A 12804-nucleotide genomic window follows, 5' to 3' on the forward strand; every position below is an offset into this window, starting at 1 on the left:
CAGATATAGAATAAAATTGGCAAAAATTACATGTTAATGATCGCTCTTCATTTGATGAGTGAGGCTGCACTAGACAAAACCACCATTATGATTTCAAATGGACCCTGCATCCCCTGAGAACAAGTGCCGACTTCTTACACATCTTTGCTGTTCTCGAAGGGTGCCATGCTGTTGAGACCTTCAGGAATTAATTTCATTCTTTACTTCTGATTTATGCTGAAAATAGCTTAGGAATCAAACAAAACTGTCATCGTAATAAGATGCACAATCAAAAGCTATTAACATTTTTAAATTTTAAAGAGGTGACAGAAGAGCTGTATTTCCTTGAAGTCTTTGCCAGCTTTTTAAAATAAATGACTAGATACTTATATTTTAGGATCTTTGAATAAACTAATCAATCTAATATCTAGCTTTTAATAAAGACCTACAAGGTTATAAATACGTTTATAAAAGTCCCTATGAACAGGGAGCGTGGTAGATCCAGACAGCAAAACACCTGTGAATACGTCCAACTCGGTGTCCCAGAGACTCTGCTAAGTAACAGTTGGAAACAGTGCCCCCAACGACCAAAGTTTAAACAGTCTTTCATTACTGTGACGACGTCAGCATGATGAAATTAAACAGCTTATGGAAATAAAGATCCCAGAATCACCAATCCACACGCCACTTCAGTTCTGTCAATATTGCCAACATTGCCCCAAAAAGGGAGAGAAAGGGAGAGACTTATTAAGAACCCAAAAGCAGAAATATATTTTTCCATAAAACAAATTGTTTTTTTCAATGTAGCTCCTTTTCTCACTATTATGTAAATGCCAAGATGTAGAGCCTCTTCAAGATGAAGCTCTTAATAAGGATATCATCATCATGACCCATAACCAGCGTATGATCTATCAGTTTTCTGAACCCATCGCCTACAACCTCCCCCTTCTCAGACTTCACTCCAGCCACACTGGCCTCCTCAACGTTCCTTAAACGATCCAAGAATGCTGATACCCAGGGCCTCTGCAGTCAGTCTTTCTGACTTAACGTGCTCTTCTTCCACCGAACCATCTGGTTTGTCTTCCTTCCTTCAGGCCTCTGTTTAAATGTCTTTTCAAAGTGAACTTTATCAACCGCCTTCTAAGTGAAAGTGAGGTCGCTCAGCTGTCCGACTCTTTGTGACCCCATGGATTGTAGCGCAGCAGGCTCCTCCATCCATGGGATTTTCCAGGCAATAATACTGGAGTGGGTTGCCATCTCCTTCTCCAGGAGGGTCTTCCCAACCCAGGGATCGAACCTGGGTCTCCCACATTGCAGGCAGATGCTCTACCCTCTGAGCCACCAGGGAAGCAGCCGCCTTCTACCTCATCTAAAATAATATCCTCCTCCATGTCATAATCTATTCCCTTCCCTGGTTTCCCTGCTTTATTTTTATACTATTTATCCCATGACATTTTATATATTTTTTTTAATTTGCTAACTGTCTCCATTCCTTGCTCAACCAGAATGTAATTTCCGAAAGAGCAGAGATTTTGCTTCACCCTGTAGTCTCAGGGTCTGGAACAGTGCCTGGCACAGTGTGGTAGCTCAGAATGTGTAGGAAGAAAGAATAAACATCTCTGCAATCAATCAATCAATCTTCAACAAGTCAAGAAATCTATGATCTAGTAATTACAAACATTTACTCATTTATAAAAGGGGATGGTATTTGAATGTTTCTTTTTAATGACAATATAACTATGTGATTTCACATATCACCTTATAATGCTCTGACCAGCTTTATATTAAGTGAAAATGACATGTACTGTACTTACTTTTATTTACAGCAACGTGAAGGCAATGGCAACCCACTCCAGTACTCTTGCCTGGCAAATCCCATGGACAGAGGAGCCTGGTAGGCTGCTGTCCACGGGGTCGCTAGGAATCAGATACGACTAAGCGACTTCACTTTCACTTTTCACTCTCATGCATTGGAGAAGGAAATGGTAACCCACTCCAGTGTTCTTTCCTGGAGAATCGCAGGGACAGGGGAGCCTGGTGGGCTGTCTATGGCGTCGCACAGAGTCGGACATGACTGAAGCGACTTAGCAGCAGCAGCAGCAGCCTGGTTTCTCAGTCACTCCAGCCTTAGTTTCTCTTTTCTCTATGTGACCACATCCACTATCACTTCCTTACAGATAACTACCATACTCAGTATATCTGGCCCGGGCTCTACATTTTAGGGGAACAGCTTCTGATACATGCAGTGGCATCTCCACTTGGATCGGCTTTCACAATTTCAAACTGAAAATGCCTTCCAGTGAGTTATTCAGCTTCTTTACAATCTAACCTCCTTCCCTAACAATCCCATGTCTGTTAGTAAAACAGTCGCTCTTACAGCATCTTCAGGAGGCAGGTCTGACCTGGCTCTCTCCTTTGTCTGCCACACCAAATCCAGTATCACATTTTGTCACTTCTTTCTGACAATGCCTCAAAATGCTCCCACTGTTTAGGATATGGCTTATTTATTTCTCATTCCATATCCTCATCATGTTTTTACCCTTCTTTTACATTTTCTCCCTCCCTTTCCAAAAAAAATCTTACTGGATTTTTACTAATATCATCCCCTGATTTTTCCCCTTGATATCTGGTAATAATATCACAACCTGGCAGTTACCTTTCTAACTGTTTCATTGTGTCAATCTTATTTCCTCAGCTAGATTACATGGCTTACAGAGGCAGAAAAAAATGTATTTTTATATGGCAAAATGGTTGACACATAGAAAACACAACTGAGAAAAATGCTTTTGTCTCCCTGCATACTTAATACATCGGTATAAAGCTTTTTCTGTGAATAAAAGAATGACAGAAAATACTATCATCAGACACTGCAGAATTAACTTCATTTGATCTGACAAAATCTGTGAAGTTACTACTCGCTTGCATATTAGCATGTAAAAATTACCACAAATGGAGAAGTCATATGCACGTAACCTTAAAATTCTCTGTTAAAAAGCTACCAAGATGATTGATTATTGATTACTGTTGAATTTGGGTGATGATTGAAGCAGGTTCATTATACTCTCATTATACATTCTATCTGCACATTTGAAATTTTCTGTCACAAAATGTTGAAGGGGAGAGATGGGAACTTTACCAAAAAACCCCAGAAATACTGCATTAATAAGCAGATTCTTTACCACTACGCCACCAGGGAAGTCCAATACAGGTATCAGTAAACTTATCATCACTATTCAAACCAAAGAAGAAAATGGATCCACCATGCTATTAGTATAAAAAATAAACTTTAACGAAAACATGTTCTGCAGCGTTCTCAATTACCCATACCTTGCCCTTTAACAGAGATCGATTACTCCACGGATCAGGCACAAGTCTTACTACTTCTACAGTTATACAAACTTTCCTACTGAAACAAACAGTGGATTTGAAAGTATGAGTAATTCTCCAATTTTTAATAATTCCAGCTGTTTATAAGGTAATAAATAGGACATTTCCAAATCAAAATCCCCCAAATCAGAAAAATTACATTAAAAAATAGTGCAAATTCAAAACTTACAGTCTTAACATCATTTTCATGATGAAAGATATACTCAAACAGAGCCTGTGAAGCAAAAATACAAAAAACACATTACATTTTATTTTAACGAAGGTGCTCTATTGTTACAGCAAAACCCAAAGGCTATTTTGACAGCAGCTGGATTGAACCAAAATAACGAAGTCCTCTAAAGTGCCTGGAATTTATGAGTAAAGGGTATATCCATACATCTGTTACAATCACTCATTTTAAAACAAGGCTACTTATAACTGATGCCTGTTTTTAAAAATATGAACTGTGAAGTTCAAGAATACGAACTAGAAAGCTCAATGTTTTTTTTTTCCATATTACACATGCTATTTTATCAGAAAGAAACAAATGAAAAGACCAACCTTAGGACTGCCATAAAATTGCATGTATTATACAGTGATTATGATATTAATAATGACACCTCAGACATGGGAAAATCTGGAAGCTCTTTCTGAAACAAAGTAGAGTTTGACTGCAAGGTAAGATGTTTTTCCTAATATGCAGATGTCTGTGTGCAGCAAGGCTGAGAACCATTATTCTAATACTGCCCCCAACTCATCTGGATAAATAAGCATCTACCGGACTGCCTCTTGGTGGTACTACATTTATCCATAAACACCATTATTTTACACTTGCAAAGTGTACACTTCTACCCCCGGAAGATATCAAGGTTATTAACAGAGATCACTTGGAAGCAACCAAAAAAAGAATAAATCAATCAAGATAAAGCCCTCTTTTAAAAAATCTATCCTAATTCTCCATTTGTTCAGTTATTTTTTTAAAAAGTTATGAGTACAGCTCATGTCCTGAGAAGTTAACTCGAGGCAAGTTGGAGACCAAAGACAGAGAAACTTGGCATTATTTCTGCAGCACATTAAATAAGTGCAAAATCTAGTTCAGTTTGAAAAACATAAACCAGGTCTGTCCTGGAAGCATCCAAATTTAATTGAGGGAAATGCCTCCGTTGATTACAATCCCTCGTTAGAGAACAGCAGTGGTATCAAGTAGCCAATGAGCCACCTCTAATAAATGGCCTGAAAAGATAAGCAATCAGATATTCCTCATAAAGGTAAAAGAAATAAGCAAAACTTTATGACTCTGCTAAATCAAGCTGACTAGGCCACTATCAAATAAGGAACGAAGAAAAACGTCATCGGCATTGTCACCGCCTGATTTTCGTTTACCAGCTAGCATTCCTTTTTCTGACTTAAGTTTCAAGTCTGTATGACTAGAGTTCTTTTTTGCCTTCCCTAGAATGTTTGTGTGTGAAAGTCGCTCAGTCGTGTCCAACTCTTTGCGACCCCATGGACTATTCAGTCTATGGAATTCTCCAGGGCAGAACACTGGAGTGGGTATCCTTTCCCTTCTCCAGGGGATCTTCCCAACCCAGGGATCAAACCCAGGTCTCCCGCTTTGCAGGCGGATTCTTTACCAGCTGAGCCACAAGGAAAGTCCCTAGAATGTTTAACATTTAGTAAATGTTAAACACCAGTAGAACTGATAATAGGAACGAGCTCAGCACTCATGCACAGAATTCATGGAATTACAGCTAAAAACCTGAGCTAGGCTTGTATCAGTTTCTGGAAGCCATCTGCTCCTGGCTCTGAATTATTCTATGCTCACCTTCAAATTCTTTTCTACTGGAAAGGTCAGGAACATCCTTCTTTCTTTTCCTCCCCCTCCCTCTTCTCTCTCTCTTTCTATCATTCTTTCTCTTTAATTTAGAAAAGAATTTAATAGTTAGTTGGCTTGCCATTGTCTGGCTTAAGTAATCTTTATTGAGATGCTGGATTAATTACTAATTAGAAAGAGAACATTTTTCTATCTTCTTTTTGACAGTTCTAAAATCCTACAGGATAGAAAATTATTTTTCTGAGAATAGTCCAAGCTAAAAAAGAAAAATACACACACATACAGATGACACCTAACGTCATTACCCAGAGATGGTGCTGTGTATCTGCTTCCTTTGTTATGAGCTGCTATTCTTTATTAAGAGAAAACGAACTTCCTATTATGATAGTATATATGCTTTATTTCTGACTGACTTTCCTTAATACTAAAAGAAAGTTTAGATATTAGAGTAATTAAACATTTCCATTTCAATCAAGTCAGAGTCTTTTTTACTCCACAAATTTTTATCCATTTCCTGCAATGCTATTATGATAAGTCCCTCATAGCTCAGTTGGTAAAGAATCCACCTGCAATGCAGGAGACCCTGGTTCGATTCCTGGGCCAGGAAGATCCGCTGGAGAAGGGATAGGCTATACCCACTCCGGTATTCTTGGGGTGTCCTTGTGGCTCAACTGATAAAGAATCCACCTGCAATGCAGGAGACCTGGGTTCAATCTCTGGGTTAGGAAGATCCCTTGGAGAAGGGAAAGGTTACCCACTCCAGTATTCTGGCCTGGAGAATTACGGACTGTATAGTCCATGGGGTTGCCAAGAGTCGGACACGACTGAGCGAAGCGACTTTCACTTTCACTTTGAACATCACTTCATAACATAAAATAACTTTAAGTACATACCTTTGCCAATTTAGGTTTCTGGGCATATTTTGCTAAATTCAGTCTAGATAAATTTATAAAAGGTCCATCAGGACTTGTAAGCATGGAGGCCTGTGGGGAGAAACGACAGAACAAGAAAAACTGAAACTTTCTCCTGAAACAAGAATTTAACTTAACGTGCATAAAATCATAAAGCCCACACAGGTAAAAAAGAATCACCTTCAAAAATCCTACTATAAAAAGAGTGGGAAATGATGTAACATTACATAAATTACTTTGGTCATCCCAGGCTACGGTGCAGCTGCCGGAACTTACCGTTCCCAGCCTGACAAATCTCCCAGACGAGCTGGAGATGGGGCGGGCGGTGTAGGCGGTCCTCGGCGTTCTGATGGCCTGCTCCATAGTGCCTGGCCTTCCGCTTTGCGTGCTGGGCCTCAGGAAGCCCGTAATGGGTCTTCCAGCTTGAGTGACCGGCCTGCGAAGATTGTAAACCGTTAGTGTCCGACGAAGATCAAGAAAGGAAGGCTCTCATACAGTCTGGTCGGTATTTAGCAGCGGCGGTGGAGGGGGTGGGGAATGAAACAGGAGTGTGCTAACATACCTGACAGCGGGGCTGGGCCCTCCTGTCTGATTAGTCCCAGGGAGTTTCAGAGATGTTCCAGGGCCTAGGAGATCAGATGGCAAGTTCAATTCATATATTATTTATTAATCTGTAAAAACTGTCTGCTAACGCAATTTTCACAAGTGCGCTGGCCTGATGGAAAAGACCTTAATAACAAGAACTGAACCTAGTAAAATGTGTTTGATTAATATTTATTGAGTACCTAAGTTACTTTTGTGATCACATTTAATCTTCACACTAATTCTGTACGGTAGATAGTACTAACCCATTTAGCAAAAGCTTAGAGACTTAGGTAAACAGGTCAACCTGTTAGCAGAGCCAGCATTCACACTCAAGACAAGACAGGCTCCAAAGCTCTGACGCATCAAAATGAGAGTTCTATACTCCCAGGTGGCACTCGTGGTAAAGATCCCACCTACCAAAGAAGGTAAGCCGTAACAGACCCAGCTTCGATCCCTGGGTTGGGAAGATCCCCCGGATAAGGAAATAGCAACTTACTCCAATATTCTTGCCTGGAGAAGCCCATGGACAGAGAAGCCTAGTGGGCTGAAGTCCCCAGGGCCGCATGGAGCCGGACACGACTGAAGTGACTCAGCAGCAGCATACTCATAGTTTATTTTTCATACAAACTTCGTCTCCCAGGAAAAGATCATTTACCCCCAATAACTAGAATTTAGATATTTTAACTCCAAAAGACCAAATGATAGGGAAAAAAAGACACTTTAAAACAGCTATTACCTTCCAAACACGTATAAATGACTGACCACTGTCACAACTAAGAAGTTACCAGCAAGACCGCCATATGTCACGGTGGTCACCCAATGCCATTCACAGCAGCACACCTGCAGGCTTGGACTAGGCCACTGTGACAGTCGTGGTGGGCGTCCTCTGCCAAGCCACTCACTCACTCCACCACCTCACATCATGCATCACAGCAAAGCATCTTCAGCTACTACAGTGATGCTTTCAAATGGTCAACTTTTAAAAGTCCTCTTAGAACACTTCTGTTGTTCGGATGCTTTCCTGTGTTTACAGACTCTTGGATAAACAATCTCTCGTTATATTAGATCAGACTGAATGCATTTTTATAAAACATGTTTAAGACGTATAATTTCTATTGAAAAATAGTTATACATCAATCTCATACTTTGAGATAATATAATTGAATTGTGCTTTTGTACTATTTAGGCAGAATAGAGGCCATTTACTTGAGGTAAGATTTTTTCATATATACACGTTTCATGTATATAATGTCTTATTTTTATTACCCCCCCAAAAAAAGTATATAGAGAGCATTTTCCACCTCCTAATGGCATTTCATTTACTTAACTGAAAAATCAACACTTACGGGGAACTTGAGCAATAGCATTCTCATCCAGTGCCATTTCTGCGATTCCTTCCTGATCAACGTCAATTTCATCCACGTACACCATTTCAGTCAGTGCTCGCGCTTTCAAAATCCAGGCTGCCTAATAAGCATGGATAAGATAAAGCATGTCAACTCACACTGGAAGTACTGCAAAGCCTGAAAAGCTAACCATCCTTTATCATTATCTAATTTTTATCAAGCATATTTACCACACAGTGCATAATACTGATTTAAAGGGTTATGTCTAGAAACTAATACAAGAAGACAGAGTCATTATTAACCAAGAAACAACCTATATGTATCAACCACCTAGGACACAACAGTGTGGCGACTGCCTAGCGCTCTTCTAACACGCCTTATTATAAGTGAAAGAAGAGCTTTATAGAAAGTTTTACTAGAATAGTACCTTGAGAACAAATGAATAAAGCTACAACCACAGTGTTGTCTTCCTCCTCCAGAGCCAGGTCCTTCACGAAAACTTTCCTGATGGTTGAACTCTAAACCTACTTCCCTCTTACCTTTCTCATAAAGCAGTCTCTTTATACTTATATTATTATGTATGTACCATATTTGACAAACACTGTAATTCCCTGGGCATCTGTTTGCCCTCCCTTCCCCCAGAACACAAGCTTTTTTACCTTGTTCACTTTGAATTTTCCGTAACACCTATGGTTTTTGTACACAATAGCTGTTTCAAAACTGTTGACTTGAACTAAGATCAATTTTTGCCACTTTTTAGTAACTAATCAACACAATCTCAGTTGCTTTGTGATCTAGTCAGTAGAAACCCTGCTAGAGAGTGGAAGAAAAAAAAATGGAAAAGATAATTAAGGAGTCTAGAAAATATCTTACCAGCTTTGCTTTACCTTGAGAAATTAGATGTAAAGCTGTGCACAACTGAATACCTTATTAAACATTTAAAACGTCTTGAACAGAAAAGTTTATCTTTCTGCCTCAATAGAAAAGTGAAAGTTGCTCAGTCGTGTCCGACTCTTTGGTACCCCCATGGACTGTAGCCCACCAGGCTCCTCTGTCCATGGGATTCTCCAGGCAAGAATACTCGAGTGGGTTGCCGTGCCCTCTTCCAGGGGATCTTCCTAACCCAGGGATCGAACCCAGGTCTCCTGCATTGCGAGCAGATTCTTTACCGTCTGAGCCACCAGGATAAGCCCAAACGTTTATTAAACATTTAAAACTGCTTCAACAGAAAAGTTTGCCTTTCTGCCCCAATAGAAGCAGAGAGCAGTAAAGCCTGGTGCCTGTGGGGAGAAGGGCATCCTTGAAGCAGCAGTACAGGACCCACTCTCAAGTGGAGAGGAACAATTTTTTAAAGAAAAAATAAGTAAATAAAGTGGAGAGGAGGTAGCAGCAAGGAGAGAGGTGAGTCCTCATCGCCCCAGGAACCGGGCTGCGAAGCATGCAGCAGGCGGACAAAAGGACAGAGAGAGGCACAGACGGAGGCAATAAGACGTCCAAGGGCTTATCGGGGTCTCGAGGTGAGCTCAGTCACCAGCCTGTACTGATGGAGGACCTCATCACATAGCACTGTGCTATAGGTTCTGAGAAGGAAACACAAGCACATTAAAGCATGGATCCTAATTTCCTTGAATGTATCACCTACTGGATTAAACGACAGGGCCAAGGAGCGTGTGACACGTGATGAATGTGCGACATGGAAAGTAGTTTTACAAGAATTAGAAAGCAGAGCTCCTCTTGTGGGCTGAAGTAACTAGAATGTCTATTTTTTTTTTTTTTTAAAGAATAAAAGAAAGTCCTCAGGCTTTCGTTTTAATGGAAACAAAGAAGGCTGATTTCACAACATATTTAGGCTCCTCAAGGGAAATTACATTTGACTAGATTGTGGAATGTGGGGCTTGTACTTCTCTGGCTGAGGTTTACTGGATTCTTATCAGATAACTTAAAATAAAATATTTCAAATGTTATGTGTAAATTCAGCACAATTGAATGGGCAGAACATGGGTCCAAAGAACTGATTTGTTTGTTAGAAAAAGTCAGTTTCAGTTGGAGCTGCATCTAACTGTGAGAGTCACCAAAGGGTAGAAACCTGAGATCTTCACTCACAAAAAAGATGACGAAAAATTGCCAGATCTATACAGCTGTCTGCAGGGGTCACAGAAGTTGTCAATGGCTTGGACTTACAGTTTAACTTTGAGGATGAAAGTAAATAATCCTGATTTATCTTTAAGTCCTCACAGTTTATGCTGCCCTGCAAGTATCAAAAGGCTTTTTTTCTTTTTTCTTTTAATTTTTATTTTTACTTTATTTTACAATACTGTATTGGTTTTGCCATACATTGACATGAATCCACCACGGGTGTACATGCGTTCCCAAACATGAACCCCCCTCCCACCTCCCTCCCCGTAACATCTCTCTGGGTCATCCCCGTGCACCAGCCCCAAGCATGCTGTATCCTGCATCAGACATAGACTGGCGATTCGTTTCTTACATGATAGTATACATGTTTCAGTGCCATTCTCCCAAATCATCCCACCCTCTCGCTCTCCCTCTGAGTCCAAAAGTCCGCTCTATACATCTGTGTCTCTTTTGCTATCTCGCATACAGGGTCATCATTGCCATCTTTCTAAATTCCATATATATGTGTTAGTATACTGTATTGGTGTTCTTCTTTCTGGCTTACTTCACTCTGTATAATAGGCTCCAATTTCATCCATCTCATTAGAACTGATTCAAATGTATGCTTTTTAATGGCTGAGTAATACTCCATTGTGTATGTGTACCACAGCTTTCTTATCCATTCATCTGCTGATGGACATCTAGGTTGTTTCCATGTCCTGGCTATTATAAACAGTGCTGCGATGAACATTGGGGTACACGTGTCTCTTTCAATTCTGGTTTCCTCGGTGTGTATGCCCAGCAGTGGGATTGCTGGGTCATAAGGCAGTTCTATTTGCAATTTTTTAAGGAATCTCCACACTGTTCTCCATAGTGGCTGTACTAGTTTGCATTCCCACCAACAGTGTAAGAGGGTTCCCTTCTCTCCACACCCTCTCCAGCATTTATTGCTTGCAGACTTTTGGATCACAGCCATTCTGACTGGTGTGAAGTGGTACCTCATTGTGGTCTTGATTTGCATTTCTCTAATAATGAGTGATGTTGAGCATCTTTGAAGGCTTTTTTTCAAAAGGGTATTCTTTGCTCCACTCCCTCTGGTGGATGGGAAGGACTGCGGCACTTTTTGTTCACATAGGAAAGCAAGACACGGGCCTCACTGGTTCCTTCTCACATTCCCAGGGGGCATACACTGCACCCCAGGTCCTGAGAACAGAGCTGGGTAAGCCACAGCCCAAGTTCTAGCTTCTAAGAATTTCAGTGTTACAGTTCAGGTCAGGTCAGTCAGTCAGTCATGTCTGACTCTTTGCGACCCCATGAATCACAGCATGCCAGGCCTCCCTGTCCATCACCAGCTCCCAGAGTATACCCAAACTCATGTCCATCGAGTCGATGATGCCATCCAGCCATCTCATCCTCTGTTGTTCCCTTCACCTCCTGCCCCCAATCCCTTCCAGCATCAAGGTCTTTTCCAATGAGTCAACTCTTCACATGAGGTGGCCAAAGTATTGGAGTTTCAGCTTCATCATCAGTCCTTCCAATGAACACCCAGGTTTGATCTCCTTGCAGTCCAAGGGACTCTCAAGAGTCTTCTCCAACACCACAGTTCAAAAGCATCAATTCTTCTGTGCTCAGCTTTTTTTATAGTTCAACTCTCACATCCATACATGACCACTGGAAAAACCATAGCCTTGACTAGACGGGCCTTTGTTGGCAAAGTAATATGCTATCTTGTTATAGCTGCAAAGTAATATGCTGCTTTTTAATATGCTATCTAGGTTGTGCCAGGAGCCAGCATGAGGAATCCCACCCGTGACAAGGTCATGCGGCAGAGATCTGATGGGCAAGGTTGAGTCAGAGCTCAGGTTTTCCCCCTGGTATTTCCTGAGCATGTACCCCCAAAAATAAGAATATGCCTGTCTTATTGTATTTTACTTTTCCACTCTCCTGACACACTCTGGAAAAAGTCATCTCAAGGCTTTAGTCTTCTGCATTTGAAAGGGTGTTTCAATCTGAAAACCCCTCTGATGGCTTTTTAGCCTGCCTGAAGGACTCGTACAGCTGCGCATGTGATTGTTTGAGGCCTCCCAACCGCGGGAGGCACAGGAACCTTAAAACATCCTAGGAATGTAGGGGCTTCTGAGGAGTCAAAATCATTAGAATAGGACTGATTAAAGGTTTCATTTGTTGAGCCAATACTTGCTGCCAAATTTTATATCTTTTATTTGTAGAGATAGTTGGTATATAGAAAAACAGGCTGTAGACCTGGTATTAGCAACATTAGATCTTTGAGTTAAGTACTTTCTTTGTTATAACCCACTGCACCTTTGTTCTACAGGAATGTAACTTTATTTAGTACTTTGAGGGTGATGCAGAGTAAAGAAAAAACTCTTCTAGGGAAAAGGAGTTTTCTGGTTGATAGACAATTATCCAGGAAGAGAGCCATAAAAATGTTAACAGGCCTCTTGGCCAGAAGATAATGTAAACCACCTGAGACCTTTTGTATACAGGAGGGTATGCAAAAAGAAAGCCTTGTTTGTCTCAATGAGGGTCAGGACTGCTGCCCCTACATAACTCTGCATATTCCATTATTTCTTTATGTACAACTTGGGGTATATAAGCTGATTTTAAAAAATAGTTTTTGGAGTCTTGCTCCGATGCTGGGCTTCCCCAC

At 40.8% G+C, this 12804-nt stretch overlaps 1 protein-coding gene across 1 annotated transcript in view; it reads right to left on the minus strand.

The window, feature by feature from the left end:
* The window catches only part of TTC8 (tetratricopeptide repeat domain 8), a 63996-nt gene that overhangs the window by 34762 nt on the left and 16430 nt on the right, over positions 1–12804 (minus strand). Inside the window, 6 exon segments of the mRNA XM_068965840.1 lie at positions 800–841; positions 3536–3580; positions 6070–6159; positions 6364–6523; positions 6650–6713; positions 8019–8139. Coding sequence (XP_068821941.1) covers positions 800–841; positions 3536–3580; positions 6070–6159; positions 6364–6523; positions 6650–6713; positions 8019–8139 — 522 coding nt within the window.

Source organism: Capricornis sumatraensis, chromosome 2 (genome assembly GCF_032405125.1).
Source record: "Capricornis sumatraensis isolate serow.1 chromosome 2, serow.2, whole genome shotgun sequence".
NCBI classification, from domain to species: Eukaryota; Metazoa; Chordata; class Mammalia; order Artiodactyla; family Bovidae; genus Capricornis; species Capricornis sumatraensis.